The sequence below is a fragment of the Mytilus californianus genome, unplaced genomic scaffold, assembly GCF_021869535.1.
Source record: "Mytilus californianus isolate M0D057914Y unplaced genomic scaffold, xbMytCali1.0.p SCAF_1, whole genome shotgun sequence".
Lineage (NCBI taxonomy): Eukaryota > Metazoa > Mollusca > Bivalvia > Mytilida > Mytilidae > Mytilus > Mytilus californianus.
Genome location: NW_026262581.1, coordinates 134936526 through 134957849, shown reverse-complemented (window position 1 = coordinate 134957849; position 21324 = coordinate 134936526). Strand labels below are relative to the sequence as shown.

At 31.6% G+C, this 21324-nt stretch overlaps 1 protein-coding gene across 1 annotated transcript in view; it reads left to right on the top strand.

The window, feature by feature from the left end:
- The first annotated feature begins 3287 nt into the window (after positions 1–3287).
- The window catches only part of LOC127735483 (nucleolar protein 10-like), a 63081-nt gene continuing 45044 nt past the window's right edge, over positions 3288–21324 (top strand). Inside the window, exons 1-7 of the mRNA XM_052245659.1 lie at positions 3288–3430; positions 7957–8002; positions 8752–8850; positions 14434–14549; positions 15263–15399; positions 18987–19052; positions 19925–19985. Coding sequence (XP_052101619.1) covers positions 3365–3430; positions 7957–8002; positions 8752–8850; positions 14434–14549; positions 15263–15399; positions 18987–19052; positions 19925–19985 — 591 coding nt within the window. The 5' untranslated portion in view covers positions 3288–3364. The remainder of the gene's footprint in view (positions 3431–7956; positions 8003–8751; positions 8851–14433; positions 14550–15262; positions 15400–18986; positions 19053–19924; positions 19986–21324) is intronic.

The following is a 21324-nucleotide window of genomic DNA, read 5'->3' as shown; positions in this document are numbered from 1 at the left end:
TGATACGACTTTATTTCTCAGTAATAAGAAAGAAATCAAAGCTGCTATGAATGAAATAGAAATTTTTGGATCATTTTCTGGGTTAACTTTGAATAAAAATAAAACAGAGGGTATATGGATAGGAAAACTGAAAAATAGTAAAGATAAGGTAGCCGGGATTAATTGGACAAATAAACCAGTCAAAGCATTAGGAATATATTTTGGTCATAACAGAGAAGAATGTGAAAAATTAAACTGGGAGAATAAAATTGAGAAAATGGATAAATTATTTCATTTATGGGGAAAACGTAATTTAACTTTAATCGGGAAAATTCTTATTATAAAAACATTAGTTTTACCACTTTTTACATTTCTGGCAAATGCCTGTACAGTTCCAGACAAATTTAGAAAAGATGTAGAAAGTAAATGTTATAAATACATCTGGGATGGTAAACCAGATAAGGTTAAAAGAAATACCATGATAAAGTCATACGAAGAAGGGGGGTTACAAATGATCGACATACAAAGTTATTTTATGTCTCTGAAAGCATCTTGGGTAAGTAAACTCATTAGTAATGATATTTCAAACTGGAAGTTGATTCCATTAAAATATCTCAGTGTGGTGGGTATTAATTGGTTGATTTTTAAGATGAATTTTGAAAAGAAGAAAATTCTAGAATATATAAAACACATTCCTGAATTTTATAGAGAAGTATTTAAATGTTGGGTAATATCAGGTGGTGGACAGACAAAAAAACCTACCAACTTCACAGAAATAAGAAAACAGGTAATTTGGGGGAACAAACTGATTAATTTCGAAAATAAAACCATTATTTTTGAAAATTGGATTAAGAGTAACTTGATATTTGTCAATGATATTATAGATGACACTGATAATATATCTCAACATTTTATTCTGCAAAAATTAGAGAATAAGAATAATTGGATTGCAGAAATAAATATTTTAAAAAAAGCCATCCCAAAAGACTGGCTTCAGATGTTAAAGTCTGAAAATTCTATTAAAAGTATTGTAAATATTCCTAGACAGAAACTGATCTGGAAAGGAAATTACATTGAGGCTTCAAGCTTTTCAACAAATATATTATATAAGTCAATTTGTAAAGATAAAATTGAACCATCAATTGGTGTTAGCAAATGGATGCGTATTTTACAAATTAATGAGAACCTTAGTATTAACCAGCTATATGTTTTCATGTTTCATTATTTAGAAGAGAATAAGTTAAAAATATATAGATGGAAACTTTTACAATTCATATTACCAACAAAACACTTATTGTTTAAATGGAAACAGAAGAATGACGGTCTATGTAATGTATGTAACGAAGAAGAAGATTATAACCACTTTTTTATTTCTTGTCGATTTTTAGAAAAATTTTGGAAAAGTATTTATGAGTTAATGATAAAATCAAATTTAAATTTTAGAATATCGTTAAAGCAATTAGTCTTCGGATATAAAATTTTTGACAAAAATTATTTTGGTCTGAATTATTTCCTAACAATTTTAGGTTTTTCTATTTATAAACCATATTATGTATCTAATCAGAAATTGACAAATGTAAATGTTTATCAAATTTTTGTTCAAGAATACATTAAAAGATATAACGAAAACAGAACAATGAAATTTAATCCATTACTGAAGTCACTAAAAAGAAGTTTAGACGATTGAATAGAATAAAACATAATGCATTAAAATGTTGTAAAATTGTATTTCAAGAAATTTATACATATTATTATAATATATACATATATACCAGCAGCTGACTACTAACCTGGGTAATCAGTGGAATATAACAGGATACATCAAGAAAAGCTTGGTTTCTTGGTGTAACAATGTAACAAGCATATTTGGTGAATAAATATACAATGTCGTTAAAAAAATATGACAGAAATGAACCATGAGCAACGACAACAACTGTACTACGGGCTCTTAGCTTGGGACAGACACATAACAAAAATATGGCGGGATTAAACATGTTTGCAGGGGTGTAACAGCACAGTATCAGAACAAACTGTAAAAATCAGTTGCAATTGGCTTAACTCAAAAGATCTATACAATGCACAAAATTCACTACCATAAAAAATATTTAGACACAAAACACCAAAATAAGAGTATTCGCAGTTACTAAAAGCTAGTTCTAATCCATTACAACAAATATATAAATCATGCTCGCCCAAACTAAAGTAGCAAATCAGTACACATCCAATGGATTTAGTGTAAAGACGTCATAAACAGCATGAGAAACACGACCCTGTGCAATGCCAAATAAACAATATCGAAAGGATATAGGATCTTGAGTTGGTATAACTGTATATATAGCAATATATATTTAGTTATTTTAATTTTTCAAAAACAAATCCGTTAGTTTTCTCAATTGAATTGTTTCATATTTTTCATGTCGGCGCCTTTCATAGCCGACTACACGGTATGGGTTTTTCTCATTGTTGAAGGCCGTGTGGTTACTTATTATTGCTTATATCCACTTCATTTGAACTTTGGTGGATAGTTGTCTCATTTGCAATCATAACACATCTCCTTATTTTTATACCAACGTTAGTACCGATAAACACAATATTTAAAGATTTTGCTACTATGTTAAATTGATAACCTTTAAGAATATGCCCAAGTTTATTCAAAAGATCAATTGGTTTACATGGATCGTACTTAAATTTAGGGGTTTTATGAAAACATCATTGTAAAAATTAGGATGTGATATTCCGAGGAATTCTACAATTGCATCCGGCAAATTTTCTAACTAAATCTGTGTACCTATGGACGAATAGATATTTTCGAGGAGAAAATTGACATGTTTAATCACTTCATCACAGTTCCAATGAGTATATCTAGCATAGTTCCCTTTTATCGTTAGAGAAGAAGGCTTCATATGAGTTCAACGGCAGCGAATAAATCTACAACCCGATTTATCAAAGGACCATTTAACTGAATAAGATTCCTTCTGATTGATAAAATTGTTTGGTAGTGCAATGCAGTGTGCAGAGTGGAAAAATCTTAACGGTCAACCGAATTGAACGGACCATCAAAAGCACGTTATTTATCCAAAGTGCATTTTTGAATAATTTTTGCTGCTCAGAATATCCGCCATCAGTATGCTTTCTGTTTTCTATTTACTTTTGTAAAGTATATGTTATCTTCATATGGCAAAGAGCTCACAAGAGCATTATGTTTTATGTATTCGATTATATGTAACTGAATCAAAAGAAAACTTTCGTATTTATATTCACAATTTCCAAAGTTCGTATCCGGAATCAATGACTCATTGTAGTTAGAGCTTGAATAAGTTGTCTCCCTTTGAAAAAATGTAAACAACTGCACGTGTGATCTGATTTTTATTTTTACGCTATTAATATGCAAGTTTCTAATCCAAACAATGTGAAAATATACAATTTAAGTGCTGGAAAATCATTACCTCAGGTAAATGACTAGAAATATTTTATGGTTAATGAAAAAACTGAAAAAGTGACGAGGGAGTCACAAAGTGGAATATTTTTTTTTTTAATTCATGTCTATGACACTAAACGTTGCCTTTATATCTTGTTCAGTGGTGCTCTAAGAGTGTAGTCCTCAATGCTAAGGATGATCTTAAGGTGTCACCATTCATGCAAAAAGTGACCTGTTAGTAATAAATTACCTTGCCTCTTTTATCTATTATATAAATTCGATGCAGGAGGCGAGGTCAATACTGCCACGACGTTCATAGGATATATCGGCCATACCTTGAAAAGATGTATCAGCCATAGGACAACATCGTCCATACTTTGTGAAGACGCGTTGTCCATGTTTTCTTTTTGAGAAATAAATTTTATTTATAAAGTATTGTGATAGATACATGATATTTATATAATTAACAATTGTTTGAATAAGATGAGTTAATTAGGGACAACATCAAAAGTTCAATGTAGGATAAAAAACTTAATTCAAATAGTTTTTTCACTGACCCCCCCTCCTGAATTTAACTTTGGGAAAAATTGGTTGACCAATATGGATAAAAGTTTTTTATCCTACATTGATCTTTTGATGTCATCCCTTACAATAATCTTTTGTTTATTTGTACAAGTATAGTAATTATTTTTAACTGGTTGTTAATTGATTTCACAATAGACCAGTTTCACATAAGCGACTTATCAACGCTGATCTCGAAATCCTATGCGCGTTTTAGTTTAAATCCCGCAATAATTAACGATATCATACGTGACAGGGGGCTACATCAAATTGACTCTGATATTTAGCAACACGATAATAAATCAACTAATAATACACATCTCTCTCTCATTGTATGCTTGAGATTATTTAAGTTTAAGATATTAATAATCGTTTATTTGATTAACAAATTTAAAATAAAAAGATGTGGTATGATTGCAAACGAGACAACTATCCACCAGACCCAAAATGACAGATGAAAGCAACTATATATGACCATACAGCTCTCGACAATGAAAAAATCCATACCGAATAGTAAGCTCTAAAAGGTCCCGACACAAAACAATTCAAACCCGAAAATAAGTCATCTTGTTGCTAACAGTTGTGTTTTAATATTAGTAAAATGGTTTTTAAAAAAGTATTAATCTTGTAATTAGTTTTCTTTTGCCTACTGCGCTATGTACATTGCAGTATATCAGTTTGATTTTTCTTGAAAAGAGAAAAGTATTTGATAAAAAGAAAATACATTTAATTTCAGTTCTGTTCCAGTATCAATTCATAGTTTTTCTGAAATATTTTTTTGCATCTTCGGCCTGTGACATGCATGTAAAGGGGTTACGGCCTACATATAGGTTTAGTATCATAGACTCGAACTTTTAATTTTCTTTAAAAAAAACAGGTTACTATTATGGTGACTTTTACGTGAAATTTTATGGGTACAAGGACAAGTTACCGGCATTACTAAATAATCGAAATTTCCACTAATAGTAGTATAGAAGTGTAAACCAAAATTGATAGAATTTGTCCTTATATCCTTTGTCAAAGATGTAGTATATATTGTGATATGTTAAAAATATGAAAAACACAATGATAGGTCACCAAGTTTTGTTTTTAAGCTACAGGCTGTAAAAATATGAAACATTGTGTATGGACTATACAGAGAAAAATTTTAAGGTATCATAAGAATATTTGAAGTTAAAAATAAATGATAGAATATCAAAATAAAATGTGGGAAGATATAGCTCTTATAAAATGCTTTCAGAATACAGACAAAAAAAATTGACATGTAGTAGACAGGGCCTCGGCTCCGTGTTGAAGACCGTACTGTGACAGTGTGACCTATAATTGTTAACTTCTTATACATTGTGACTTGGATTGAGAGTTGTCTCATTGGCACTCATACCACATCCTCTTATTTGAATGTACATTTGTTTCAAATATTTCTGCATCAGTGATATTTTATACGGCCATGATAATGAAGAGAGATATAAAAGCAGTTTTAAAATACTATCAGAAATACAGGTTTATCTTTAATTTCAAACATCAGACTATAATACAATGCATTCAATACCATTTTAATTTCTAAGCTATGTTCATGATCGACTTCGTCTATGCAGAGGTTCAGTCGTCCCAGCAACCAGAGTAATTTTCTACATATTTTACTTTATCATTTTCATGCCATTAAAATTAATTGAATATCCTATATTTACCACGCTTTGCCATAAAAAAAAAGATCAAATTGCTGAATGCCCCCCCTCCTAAATTATTAAAATATTCCCAGTGGCATTAAGGTCCGTACTGGCCATGATAAATAAGTATAAATAAGTATAAATTAGGTACTAGGGTTTACATTTTAAATATCTGTATAAGGGGATGACCATTTGAATTTTAGGGGGGGGGGGGGGGGGTGTTTAGAAAATTATTATTCTAGTAGGAGTTAAAAATAAATAAGTATGACCAGGCAGGATGGAAAAGAATAATCTGCAGGATGCAGGAAATAATTGTGTACAAAAGTTGAATAAATCAATCAAATAGTCGCCCTTTATCAGTAACTGTATGAAGAAGAAGAAGAAGATGCTTTATTTCCATCAAATGGGCTCACAAGGAGCATAATATAATATCATTATAAGATTATTTTTACAAATATAATAAACAATACGGTATACATAGTTACAAACACAAATAAGAAACAACAGTTTTCACATATTCGTATATATATATAGGAGTATATATAAAACCTTCGTCTCAGGCACACCTCTAGAAAGTAACAAAAAAAAAAGAATTCTGTGAGTATATCTAGCTTAACTGCAGGAGGCACCAAGGGACGGTGCTATATGGCATGGTGGGTGCATATTAAAATGTGTATTGGGACATTAACATGATTAATGATATGGTAAGATATTGTAAGAAGTTGCACATAACTGGTATGTCATCCTCGTGCCTGGTGCAGAGGAGTCAGTACTATTTAAAGTGGCACAACTTATGTATGTATAGATAATGGTACGTTTTTATCAATTGTCACCTGGTGAGATTGTACAAGGTAAAACAAGGCCTGATTCCACATGGCTAAGGTGTTAATTGACTTCTTAATTTATGACCTAATACTATGTAGATGAAGTGAGCCCCGCTTATTTATCTAATTTATTCTTCCCGTTAAGTGAACGACCTCAACGTGAATTTGTGACAATTAAAGGTACAATTAAAGCCAGGCGGCATATCAGATCGTATATTACCGCAACCAACAACACAGCAGTATTCCGTTTTAAAATCTTTGAATGTGTCATTGTTGATAAAGTTGTCTCGTCAATATATTTTTTATATTTTGATTCAAATGATGCTCATGTTGCTTTGACATGTAATAAACGCAAACATTTAATCAGATGATTTTTTTCCAAGTCTGCATTGTCACTGCTTATCAACCGTTAGCCCCCAGTTGATGAACTCGCGGAAATTATCGCATGATTTCATAGTTTGACTAATTAGATTAGACATGCGCAGTTAAATGTGAAACTGGTGTATTATCCTCTATAATCTTTTTGAGTTCATTTAATCTCCCTTCATTGATCTTCAATATCTAATTTTGCTTAAAATTCATTTTTCATTATACATCTTAAAGTAAAATGAACAATACAAATACAGTACTGGTATATCAGTAATGTACCAGTATTGCTGTTTTTTAAAAAAAAAGTTACAATACTGGTACAAAATTTTTATACCAGTATTGTGGACAATACTGGTATACCAGTATTGCAATCACCAACTACAGGAGATCCGATACATGTAGATGGTTATTATAACTTGTAAACATGGTAAATGTATTATGTTGTAACTATTGTACATATTTGTCCCTGGAGTTTGGATGAATTCCCTAAATAATGTATAATATTGACTCATGGTTTAAGCTTCATGTGGACCCTATGGCTAGATAAAGTTCAAAACATTTTATGTTTTTAGGAAATTTTAACTTAACTGGATTTTGCAGTGCACTTTTTTTTCGTTCCCACAGAAGGTGCCAAAATAAACAAAGTTGGGAAAGAGGTTTGAGAACTTCCCTACAGGTAATAATTAAAGTGAACTGTTACTTGAAATGGACAATAGAAGGACAATAGATACCTGACAATAGTTGGTGATTGAAACTGTGTCACTGAGTGGACCATATCAAGTGAAACTCAACTGTTTTTTAATTTTATCATCTTCTGCAGGGACGAAAAAAAGTGCACTGCAAAATCCAGTTAAGTTTTAAATTTCCTAAAACATAAAATGTATTTGAATTTTATTTATCTGGGGCATGCTATGCATTAAAACTTTTCCAGATACACATGTTTGTCTGTACTCAGAGTACATTTTGAGGTGAAAATGCAGCCATTTTAGCCATAGGGTCCACATGAACCTTAAGATGAGAAATTTAGAATTATTATGTTGCAACAGATTTGTCAGAATGATTTATGTTAGGAAATGTCATTATGAAATTCTTGAAACATGTGTGTATAAATTAATGATAAATGAATTATTATTTTCAGTGGTTATCAGACAGAAGAAAAAGATCACTACAGAAGCAGGATGTTGGTATGGTTATTCTTTATATGTATTTCCTGTAATACTTTAAATTCTGACATTTGTTTGCCCCTGCCGTAGGCAAAGAGGGCATTAAGTGTTACCCTTGACCGTCCGTCCTTCCCCGCACTCTTATTTAAGTTTTCCTCATCTAGATTTTATAAAACTCATACGCAATGCTAAGAACCACATCAAGCAGACAGAGTTCAAATTTGGGCAGTAAGTCATTTACCGTTCTAGCGTTATGCTCCTTTTTAATTTGGAAACTTGCAAAGCTTGAGCAGGGGCATTCGTGTCGTCAGGCACATTCTTCTTTTATTTAGATGTTTATATTACATGCATTGTGAAAATTGTAACAGAAGCGGTTTAGCAAAAAAGAAACTTACATGCTGCATTTTGACAGCATTATTTGAATGCAGCATTTCCTGATATTGCAACGTATTTGGTTAATATCACATGGCAATGATAAATGCACATAAACATTTCTAAATTCATAATTGTTGATAACACAAATATTAAGTTGTGCTATTTGCTATTTATCTCATTTTATTATTTAATCACCTATTCTCCACACCATTGCTACAATTTTACTTTTACAAGTAATGCAAGTCTTGAGAGAATTTTTTCATTCATAGTGTAAAGATAGAATTTTTTAGGCAAATGTTAACTTTTTAAGACTTTATTTTAGAAGCTTGAACCACTTTTAAAAGTATTAATTAACAATGCACCAGTAATGATCAATAGAGTACACACTATTGTAGATCTTCAAAGACGAATTGAGTTGCTGCAGGATTTTGAAATGCCAACAGTTAGTCACTGTGTTAGAGTGACCAATGATGGACAGTATATATGTGCTGCAGGTAAATATCGTTGTAATTCTGTAATATGTGTTGTCCAGTTAGTAACACAGGTCTGACTTAGAAAATTATGTACCTGGTTTCTTTGTTGAGTTTTGTTAACTCCATTCAATTTACCAGCAGATTATTAAAAGTAGATATGATTTTTCTAGATGACCATCACTTCTGACTATGATATGGCTGCTGTAATTTAAGAAGATGGTTTATTTTCATGAGACTTTTATTGTCATTCTGCCAGAGTTTTTGTCACTGTCATTTATTTTCATGAGACTTTTGTGGTCATTCTGCCAGAGTTTTCGTCACTGTCATTTATTTTCATGAGACTTTTGTTGTCATTCTGCCAGAGTTTTCGTCACTGTCATTTATTTTCATGAGACTTTTGTTGTCATTCTGCCAGAGTTTTCGTCACTGTCATTTATTTTCATGAGACTTTTGTTGTCATTCTGCCAGAGTTTTCGTCACTGTCATTTATTTTTATGAGACTTTTGTTGTCATTCTGCCAGAGTTTTCGTCACTGTCATTTAATATTTTCATGAGACTTTTGTTGTCATTCTGCCAGAGTTTTCGTCACTGTCATTTATTTTCATGAGACTTTTGTTGACATTCTGCCAGAGTTTTCGCCACTGTCATTTGTTTTCATGTTAAGATAAACATTTGTAGTAATTAGAACTTTTGGTTGAAATGTTGTCACATTTGTTTATCAGTCATAGAATTTGTTCATCCCTCATCATAAACAGTATCATGTTTTTGCAATAGACTTCATCAGTGTTCGAGTGAATACTGTTGTTAATTTCTGTAGGCAATATCTTAGTAAATTAATAAAATACACTATTTATCACAAGCAAATATTTTTTGGATACTACCAAAACATCCATATTGACGTTACAAAATACACATGGAATATTGGATATGAGTTCACTTGTGTATATTTATACCATAGTGACATAAATATTACAATGCTTTTACTATAGATTGATCAAAACAACATTTCCAGTAGAAGTTATTGCTCTTTGTGTATCATCTATATTTTTTTAAATGTAAACTAAAACAGACCAGATTCTTGTGAGAGAAACTTCTTTTATGTCCAAGTTGCTATTGTGCTTGCAAGGTTAATTAAGAAGCATTAATTTCCCAGAAGTTATGATGAGTTTAGTACTATTGAGTTTGTACTTTTAGAAGTACTTGATTTCCAGTTTGACTGAGATTTCTGTTCCCATTACATAATATGTTTTATTATCATAAGTTTTCTTGTACTTTTATAGTTGTAATTAAATATTGATGACTTTTGATGCACTCATCTGTTAATTTGATATGAGCTTAAGGCTTTTTCTCATATTAAGAAATAATTCATGTGAAGACAATTTTTGAAATCAAATTAAGTGAACACTTTTCTTTCAGACAATGTATCTACTACTACATCTCAAAATGTAATTAATATTGATCTGGTCTCAAATTTAACTAACCTTAATTTGATTGATGTTAGGCTACTGTCTAATTTAAATATTGGTAAATACTAATAATTATCTCGAAAAGGAAGATTAAGGGCAGTATGTCAATGCCAAACAACTTTTCTGTCTTTAAACTCATTCCATTTTTTTTTTTTTTACATTTTTAAATTTTTTATAATGTTTCAGTTTGTCCAACACCTGGTTAATACAAATTAGATTAGCTTTAGTTGTTCTAAAATCTAGATGGGCCTCGGTGGCCAAGTGGTCTAAGTAGTTACTTCTGTAATCACTAGCCAGTCAACACTGAGGTTGTGAGTTCGAACCCCGCTTGTGCGGGTGCACTAGACTCCAATCTTAATTGACTAGGGTTGTCAATTTTCCTATCGAAGGTCGGTGGCACTCTGGCTTCCTCCACCAATAAAAACTGGCTGCCACGAAATAGCCCAAAAGCGGTGCTTAAAAGTGGTGTTAAAAACACAAAAATCAAAATCAAATCTAAAATCTAGTATGCATACTTTAGTGTGTACAAAATAAAATATTTTTTGTATTGTAGCATTAATAGAAAAACAAAGATTATGGGGTATCCACCCATCATGCCATGACACAAAATCAGTACATGCACAGCAACAAAACACACAAAAGCAAAGTTTTCAGTGCTGAATAATTCAGATCTTGTCTACAGCCTTATGGAAGTACACCACTAATTCATGGCCCCATTGCTTTCTATGTTAAATTCTCAATTTCAAAGAGGCACAGCTCTTTTACTTTAAGTTCAAATAAAGTGACAATCATTGCATGTCAAAGCAACACTTTATGGTGTCTTGTACTGAAAAAATCAACATACCTTTAATGACATATAAGAAAGAACTGGTTCCCAGAACTTCGGATGTACCAAAGCAGGTACTTCGGATCTGACAAACAGGCAAAATGTACCCTCTTTTTAAAATTTGGTGCAGTTTTTTTAATATTCAAAATTATAAGTCAAAAAGTGTTCTACAATGATCACCAGTCATTCAGCTTTCATTTGATAAAAAAATACCTAAATATTCTACATATTTTGAAAGTTACACTCGTGCTTAGGAACTTTTTTGTGTTAAATATGTACTACTTTCTGGTATGTGCTTTCTGGCCGGGCCAGAATTAGTGGTGTTACACCTATAACAGAACCAAACTTGCTATATTGACTTCAGCTTTACTTTATATCATTCTATGATCTATTTCAAGCAATAAAAAACATATAAAGCTTTAGTCCAAATACTATTTTACTAATTTTAAGCTCAAATTGGACTGGTAGTAACATATGGGTTATTCAGAGAAAACTGCATATGGATATTACCAATGGCCAATATACTTTTTTTATTCTCAATATCATTGTTCTATTTGTTAATTTCTATTAGGATAGCAATGTGCTTACCAATAGTCATATTTTTACCAGAGGTTGTTCATTTAATAAAAATATATTAGTCCAAACCTAAGACATCATTAAGAATAGTGTCCCCCCTTTTTTCTTCAAATTGGAAAAGGGACATTTTTGGTATAAACCATACTTCTGTGGTACAACATAGATTATTAAGAGCAATTTATATATCCCTCAGCTGGATAACTTGCTAAACTGGTTCAAAATTGCATGTACAGTGAGATTTTGGAATTCTTATATGAGTATATACCAATTGCCAAGAATGTAAAAGGCTACCATAAGAAAACCAATAAAACTTGAAAAATCATATGATTATTTGACCAAGAGCTACTTTTTTTACCATAAACAAGTCATGATATACATGTTTTATTGATTTCAATCCCAAATTATGCAAAAATAAGAACTTGGAGTCAAGTCATAACTGCATGCATGTTGTATGACCATAAAAGGCTAAAATATCTTATTATGTCAATTTAACAGCTGAAATTTCACTTTTATAGAATTGTTCATCCAAAAAAGATAATTAAACATGATAACTGACATCAAATGTGACTAATTTTCATTGGAATAGGTACAACTTCTAAAAATTAAATTTCTGATGATTCTCTGTAATAGGAAGTACACCACTAATTCATGGCCCCATTGCTTTCTATGTTAAATTCCTCAATTTCAAGGAGGCACAGCTCTTTTACTTTAAGTTCAAATAAAGTGACAATCATTGCATGTCAAAGCAACACTTTATGGTGTCTTGTACTGAAAAAAATCAACATATCTTTAATGGCATATAAGAAAGAACTGGTTCCCAGAACTTCGGATGTACCAAAGCAGGTACTTCGGATCTGACAAACAGGCAAAATGTACCCTCTTTTTAAAATTTGGTGCAGTTTTTTTAATATTCAAAATTATAAGTCAAAAAGTGTTCTACAATGATTACCAGTCATTCAGCTTTCATTTGATAAAAAAATACCTAAATATTCTACATATTTTGAAAGTTACACTCATGCGTAGGAACTATTTTGTGTTAACTATGTACTTTTTTCTGGTATGTGCTTTCTGGCTGGGCCCGAATTAGTGGTGTTACACCTTATGTTCTGTCTGTCTGTCTGTCTTATGTCCATTGCCCTTGATTTCAGTTCAATATTTTGATGACATCAATTTAAACTTTATTGTTTGTTTTACTCCATTTTCCTTTTAGTTATTATCGGTAATATGTGAACTATTTTTGTTCTATGCATGTTTTATCATTGTAAGGTGTATATGTCTGTCTGGGTTTGCATTGTTTTGACCTCCTTTCCATTGTTCATTGATCAATTTAGTTTTTGTGATTAGTATAAAAATAAGGAGATGTGGTATGAATGCCAATGAGTAAGACTATCCATCTGGAGACCAAAGGATGAGGCTGTAAACAAGTATAGGTCACTGTATAGTCTTCATCAATGAGCAAAATCCATTCCATATTGTAAGCTATACAATTTTCTTATTTACTTAGTGTAATAGGTTAACTATCTTTGTTGAATTTAGCAAATAATCAAATTTTGTCGATTTTGCAGGGTTCACCCTACCTTGACCTTTTCATGGTTCATTGTTCAAGTATTCATGTTTAGGCAAGTAAACCACATGTACTTGTTATAGGTTTAGTCCAGATTCATTACAGTCTGTGCATGTCCTCTATAGAGTTTACTTAACCTTAACCTAATTTTCAAGGTTCAATGATTCAAATAAAAGTTTATGCATTTAGTTCAATACGTTAGTTAGGGAAGTTATTGGAGAATAAGTTTAGGTAATATGGTTTATTCATTAGGTAAATTCAACTTTTAATTAGTTTTCAGTATTATTAAGTACTCTTAGATTGGTATATTGTGTGTTTCTAATCTTGTTGTTAGTTGTTTTTGTGTTAGGTAAGGATCTGATGTTTCAAGCCAATTGATTATAACAGTTTGCTCAAATGTTGCGCTGTTACACCTTGTCCTAGGTTAGGGGGGAGGCTGAGAGCTCACAAACATGTTGAACCCGCAACAAACTTTATGTGCCTGTTCAGCATATTAGTCAGTCTTTAACAGTTTTAAAGCACTATTGTGTCAAAACTTGATGTAAAATCTATTATACAATTGTTCTTGAAGTTCACGTCTACCAACAGCAAAATTTGAAAACACAAGTTCTGCCTTAAATGCTTAAAGGAAGTTTTATATACATGTAATTCTTTAAAATTAAATGTAAACTTTTAATTTGTCTCTCTTTAATTAAGAATTGAATGCTTCTAGATTTTTGTAAATCTATTAGGGTGTAAAAGCGTTGACCGAAGTACATTTTGTATTTCCATTCTAGAAATGTGCACACTGTCAACGCTTTTACAACCTATAAAATTACTAAAAGAAGCATTCAATACTTATAATTACATTTTTTTGCTAGGATCATGAAAATACGATTTCTATGAAGTTTTTCTTTTATTTACCTGTGCAATTTATTGTGGAAGCTAGTGTGATCATGAACATGATGAATGTTACATTTAGTTTTGAAATAAAGGTTAATTTCAGAATGACACGAGATTGCTGTTGGCCAATCGAAATAACGTATTATAATGAAACATACATGTAATGTAATTATTACCACATAAAAACTAGACCAAGATATAAGATTATGATGTTGCTGCATATCTTTATTGTTTCCCTTTGTTTGAACTTGCAATGCTAAACTAATTCTGTTTTTATCCTCTTTTTACAGGTACATATAAACCAAAAGTAAGATGTTACGATGTATCTCAGATGTCATTGAAGTTTGAGAGAGGTCTTGATTCAGATGTTGTTAAGTTTCAATTTCTATCAGATGATTACTCAAAGGTTTGTTTCTGTATTCATAATCTTTTACTTGAACTTTATTAGACATTTTATTTTGTTGTCTGCCAAAAAGCATTGTCCATGTCACACGTTGTTAATCCTCAACTCCTTAAAAATGGCTTGACAGAATTCAACCAAATTTGCACATATTTTTTTTCAGGATGTTCAGTTGTGCATTTGCTTACTTAATTTTGATATGACTGGTATTTTGGGTTTTTCATACCAAAGCATGGATTTCACTATTACTGAAATATGATATATATATTATATGAGATGGAAGACGACCTATTTTTTCCTTAGTAATTTTTGAAGGAAAGGGTGAATGCATTGTGGTCATGACTTTTGAATGATGGGCTTAATAAGTGAAAAAGGGAATTAAAAAATTTTAAAGGATGGGGCCTAAATTAATGCATGTAGGCACTACCGTACATAACTCCTCTGGGGGAAAACACTGGTCCACTCTCGCATTTTTTGTGACCTATAACTCAGATTATGTTTTAAGAAATGTTTTGATATTTGGTCTGGAACTAAAATGTTGAGTTTTATCTCGTGAGTTATTTTCAGATCCGCCAGGCAGTCACTTTACATTAGACAATACTCATAATAATTGTTAAAACTTTAAAATAAAGGTAAATTAAAGCAAACCAAAATTCAAACAAGGTTATAAATCAGGCTGTACATTTAAACTTGATATTATTTATATTGCTTTATTTCAGATTGTATTTTTACAAAATGACAGATACATAGAACTTCATTCTCAAAATGGCAGATATTATAGATTGAGGATACCCAAATATGGCAGAGATATGGCATATCACACTGCAAGCTGTGATCTCTATGTGGCTGGAGTTAGGTAAGTCTATACCCAAATATGGCAGAGATATGGCATATCACACTGCAAGCTGTGATCTCTATGTGGCTGGAGTTACATAAGTCTATACTGAAATATGGAAGACATATGTAATATAACACTGCAAGCTGTGATCTCTATGTTGCTGGAGTTAGGTAAGTCAATACCCAAATATGGCAGAGATATGGCATATCACTCTGCAAGCTGTGGTCTCTTTATGGCTGCAGTCAGGTAAGTCTATACCCAAAAACGACAAAGATATGGCATACCACTCTGCAAGCTGTGATCTCGATGTAGCACTTGAAAAAAATTCTTTTTAAACTGCTGGGGCAACTGAAATCAATATTTATTTTGACAATTTTGGAAAGCTTGTGTTAGGTTAGACAATGATAATACTGCATGTTATTCAACCACGCTGAAAATGAAGAAATTGTTTGACTTATATACAATATTTAGAAAAATTCAAGAATTATGTTCTACCATGAAATTGTATGAAAAATGGAGATGTCCTTAAAATTGCTTTCCAATTGTAACTTTTCATTTGTATATAGTAACATTCCAGCAGAGCTTGCATATGGAATATATATCTCCAAGTTGATATGATATTCCAGAGCTTGTGTTTCCTACCTGATCATGAATTCCTTGATAGAGGGTTGCTGCTTACAAGGTGGCTATTGGACCAAGTGTTTCTAGTGGTAAAGTTGAAGTCATCCTTTGTCAAGTTTTATGAACACCATCATGAGTTGGTTGACTACTTACTGAAATTTTTGTGTCACAGATGACCTGGGATATGTTCCTATTGTCATAGCCAATTTCCCTCCTTTTTTCCTTGATTGTGACACCAAATTTATTTTTTATGCCAGCGGTGTAGCGGAGGGGGCATTAAGTTTTACCCTTGTCCGTCTGTATGTACGTATGTCCCAAAATTGGTTTCCGTTCTCTAACTTGAGTTTGCCTCAACCGAATGTTATGAAACTTATACAACATGCTTATTACCACAAAACACAGATCAAGTTTGAATTTTGGTGGCGTCACTTTAACCGTTCTAGAGTTATGCCCCTTTATAAATGGAAAAATTGCAAAATGTTAAGTTTCTTCTAAATATCAAGTAATTTTTTTTTTAAATCGGAGTTGTCTGTCTTTGTCCATGATTATAGTTGAATCAACTACAATCAATGCTTTATACAATGCAATGTTTAATTTTGACTTCCACTGATAAAACACAGATCAAGTTGAATTTGGGTAGTGTCACTTTAACCATTATTGAGTTATGCCCCTTTATAAATCGCAAGATTGCAAAATTTTTAGTTTCCATTCTGTAACTTAAGTTTGCCCCAACCAAACATTATGAAATCTATATACAATATTCATTACCACAAAACTAAGTACAAATTTTTTGTTTCCGTTTTCTAACTTTAGTTTGCCTCAACCAAATGTTATGAAACTTATACACAATGCTTATTACTACATAATACAGATTAAGTACGAAATTTGGTGAGAACACTTTTACCATTCTTGAGTTATGTCCCTTTATAAACATAAAAATTGCTGAATTTTTCGTTTCCATTCTCTAACTTTAGTTTGTCTCAACCAAATGTTATAAAACTTATACACAACTGTTCTAGAGTTATGCGTGTTTACAAATAGAAAAATTGCTGAATTTTTAGTAAGTTTCTGTTCTCTACTTAAGTTAGCCTCAACCAAATGTTATGAGACTTACACACAATGCTTATTACCACAAAACTCAGATCAAGTTCAAATTTGGGTAGCATCACTTTTACCGTTCTTCAGTTATGTCCCTTTATAACTATATGCTATGCAAGCGGGGGCATCATCTGTGTCCACATGTGGACACTATCCACATTTTTTACCCTGAGCAACAAGACGGGTGCCACATGCGGAGCAGGATCTGCTTACCCTTCCAGAGCACCTGAGATCACCTTTGATTTGTTCAGGGGTGTGTGTTACTCCGTCTTAGGTTCTTATGTAATGTTTTGTAGACTGTTGTTTGTCTTTCATCCTTTTTTGTTTTTTTTCTCCATGACTTTGTCAGGACTCTGCTTCTCTCTTTGACATATGATTTTTTGTTTTTTTTCTCCATGACTTTGTCGGGACTCTGCTTCTCTCTTTGACATATGATTTTTTGTGTTATTTTCTCCATGACTTTGTCGGGACTCTGCTTCTCTCTTTGACATATGATTTTTTGTTTTTTTTTCTCCATGACTTTGTCGGGACTCTGCTTCTCTCTTTGACATATAATTTTTTGTTTTTTTTCTCCATGACTTTGTCGGGACTCTGCTTCTCTCTTTGACATATGATTTTTTGTTTTTTTTCTCCATGACTTTGTCGGGACTCTGCTTCTCTCTTTGACATATGATTTTTTGTGTTATTTTCTCCATGACTTTGTCGGGACTCTGCTTCTTTTTTTGACATATGATTTTTTGGTTTTTTTCTCCATGACTTTGTCGGGCTCTGCTTCTCTCTTTGACATATGATTTTTTGTTTTTTTTCTCCATGACTTTGTCGGGACTCTGCTTTTCTCTTTGACATATGATTTTTTGTTTTTTTTCTCCATGACTTTGTCAGGACTCTGCTTCTCTCTTTGACATATGATTTTTTGTTTTTTTTCTCCATGACTTTGTCAGGACTCTGCTTCTCTCTTTGACATATGTTTTTTGTATTTTTTCTCCATGACTTTGTTGGGACTCTGCTTCTCTCTTTGACATATGATTTTTTGTTTTTTTTCTCCATGACTTTGTCGGGACTCTGCTTCTCTCTTTGACATATGATTTTTTGTTTTTTTTTCTCCATGACTTTGTCAGGACTCTGCTTCTCTCTTTGACATATGTTTTTTGTTTTTTTTCTCCATGACTTTGTCGGGACTCTGCTTCTCTCTTTGACATATGATTTTTTGTTTTTTTTCTCCATGACTTTGTCGGGACTCTGCTTCTCTCTTTGACATATGATTTTTTGTTTTTTTTCTCCATGACTTTGTCGGGACTCTGCTTCTCTCTTTGACATATAATTTTTTGTTTTTTTTCTCCATGACTTTGTCAGGACTCTGCTTCTCTCTTTGACATATGATTTTTTGTTTTTTTTCTCTATGACTTTGTCGGGTTTCTGCTTCTCTCTTTGACATATGTTTTTTATTCTCCTTTTGATATCTTCAGCCTCTTTTTTAAAAGAAAACTTTGAGCAACTGTATTGCCTTTCAATGCATAATCCAAAAAACAAATGTAAAAAATCTGGCTTGATTTATGACAGCTGTTTCTGTGTCAACCACATTACTGTTTCTATTCTCATTTTTGGTTGAAGAATTAAATGCATCTTTTTCTTGTTGTATTTTTTTATTAAATGAAATATTTAATTAATACAATTCATATATTTTCACATTTTTTATTTTAATTTATATTGAGGTCAACTTAGACTATAAATGTCATTTTGTCCTTTAAAACTTTGCTAAATAAAAGGATTTCATACATGTATTAACTTGGTGAAATGTTGTCTTATAAAACTATTCTGTTCATAACCTACATATTTTGATATGTTGTTAACTTGACTGACTGAGATATTATCTAATTACATTTCAGTTCACAGATCTACAGATTGAATTTAGAACAAGGCAGATTTCTGAATCCTCTGTCAACTAATTCTAGGTAAGTTAATATAAAGTTTAATCAAGTCTATATAACATGGTTGGGATTACTCCTACATACTCCACGGAAATACTCATAATTATATATTAGAAATTTGCCTTATGACATGATGGACATGATTTCATGAAACAGATAATTAGACATGAAAATTGAAATTCTTTTCCCCATGAAAATGTATAGATTGCACCTAACATCCATCAAAAATGTACTGAGAATTACATAATCGTATGCCCATCAAAGATAATACATATTATGGTACATCTTTGTTCTTCTATCTATCTGTCAGTCCTACTATAGATATATATTTAATTACACAAGTATTGATTGACCAATTTACTTTTACATAACCAGTTTATTAAGAATGATTGTTTGAGGTAGTGTAATTGGGAAATTTCTCATTAGATAAAGAAATTTATTCAGATATAAATAGGTATTTGTTTCAAATGTTACATTACAATTGTTTTTCCAATTTTCTTCAAGTTAGTTTAATAGTAAACTCATTTTTGACAATGACTTACTGATACAAATTTATATTATAGCTGTTACTTGTTCCATTTATTGATTTGTTGTCGTTTTATATCATGAATATTTGTAAAGACCAAATTTAATTCCAAAACTTAAGTATATATTTTAGTTGCATGTACAAAAGCAAACAATAAAATCATGAAATTTAGTTTCATTATATTATCTTTTCTAATTGAATCCACAAAATAAAATAATTCAAAATTTATTGATAAGCTGTTATTCTTGACAACGATTGCCCATTCGTGTCAGACTTATAACTGTATTTTGTGTGCCTTTTTTTTTTTAGAATCGACTGTTACCCTTTAGTTAAGGCACATACATATTTACCGTTTTGCATATTATTTTAGTGAAGTGAACTGCTGTGAGTTAAATCCTGTGCATCATCTACTGGCCTGTGGAACAAACACGGTAAGTGTTACTTGGACCCTGTAAACTTTGTCCATTGATTTCTTTTTTAGAGTTATGCCCCTTTCAAGTTAAAATTATGGCCCTGTTCAGCACTGATCTTGTCATAGTAAATCCTACTACATGGCTTAGAGTATCATCTTCAATTGGAGCGTTGTTAGATCTTGATATGCAGATGTGCATGTTGGTAGGATATTACAGTCTACTTTTTCATGACACATATTGTTTTCAACAAATAAAAAATTTAAAAATAATCCATAGTTTGTGTTTCTAATAATAGACAATTACAACTGACCTTGAAATGTTGTTTGAGCAAATAACTTTGTGGAACGAAACCTATGTTAAAAACCCATTACAAAAAGTCTGTTTTCCTTTTTTCCTTAAGATTTTTCATCTCATAGATGAAATGGACCCTTCCAAACGTAAAAGACTTCCAGTAAAAAATTAAAGATATCCACAAACAATTTGGAATTTTCTTGTTTCATAGATATAGTTCATCCATTTGGATATAAAAAACGGGATTGCCTGACAAAGCATGAAACCGATATCCTTGTTTTTCTGGTGGACGAGTCTATCTTGTTTATGACATGGATGGTAAAGTGTTATTTTGTAGCAACGTGTTTGCAACTTTTATTTCAGATGTTTTCATGCTTGAAGATCATTATCAGCATGTTTACTGAAAGTTGATAAAAAGCAACATGCAGATATTTTTTCTCGTTCGTGATATGACCATAAATTTTTGCGGACATACCCCCCTTTTTTCAAAATTAAATGACGATGGCATACATTGTATGTTTTTAAACAGCTGAACAATAATGTTTGGATCTAATATTTAAGAAATGATGACCAAATAGCATACCAAAAATATTATATACATATTTATGTTTTGTAAGATTTTTTTTTTTTTTTTTCGACCGACGGACCCAACTTTTTCATTTAAAAAATTTGTAAACCAACAAATTAAAAAACCATGGCCTCCGATCCTGACATGCAAATATGCATGTATGTTAGATGTTCATGCATCTGAGACAATATTAATTAAAACACTTGAAAAAAGTCCAAAGGAGTAAGTTTGGTAAGGGCTATATTTGGCCCCTGATTGTAAGCCCATTGTATCAAGATAAAAAATGTTTCAAGTTGATGACAAGATGCATAATAAAGTCAAATAGAACTTTTTTTGTCAAGTTTTCCTTAAAAAGTGTAAACATTTTCAACCTAAATAAGGTAAAAAAAAGATTTTGATAAAATTTGACAAAATTGTCTGGATTTCAACCAAATTTAGGCCTGGGAAACATAGATTTTAGGGTTAGACAACCAATATTCAAGTCAAATATATAAAAAG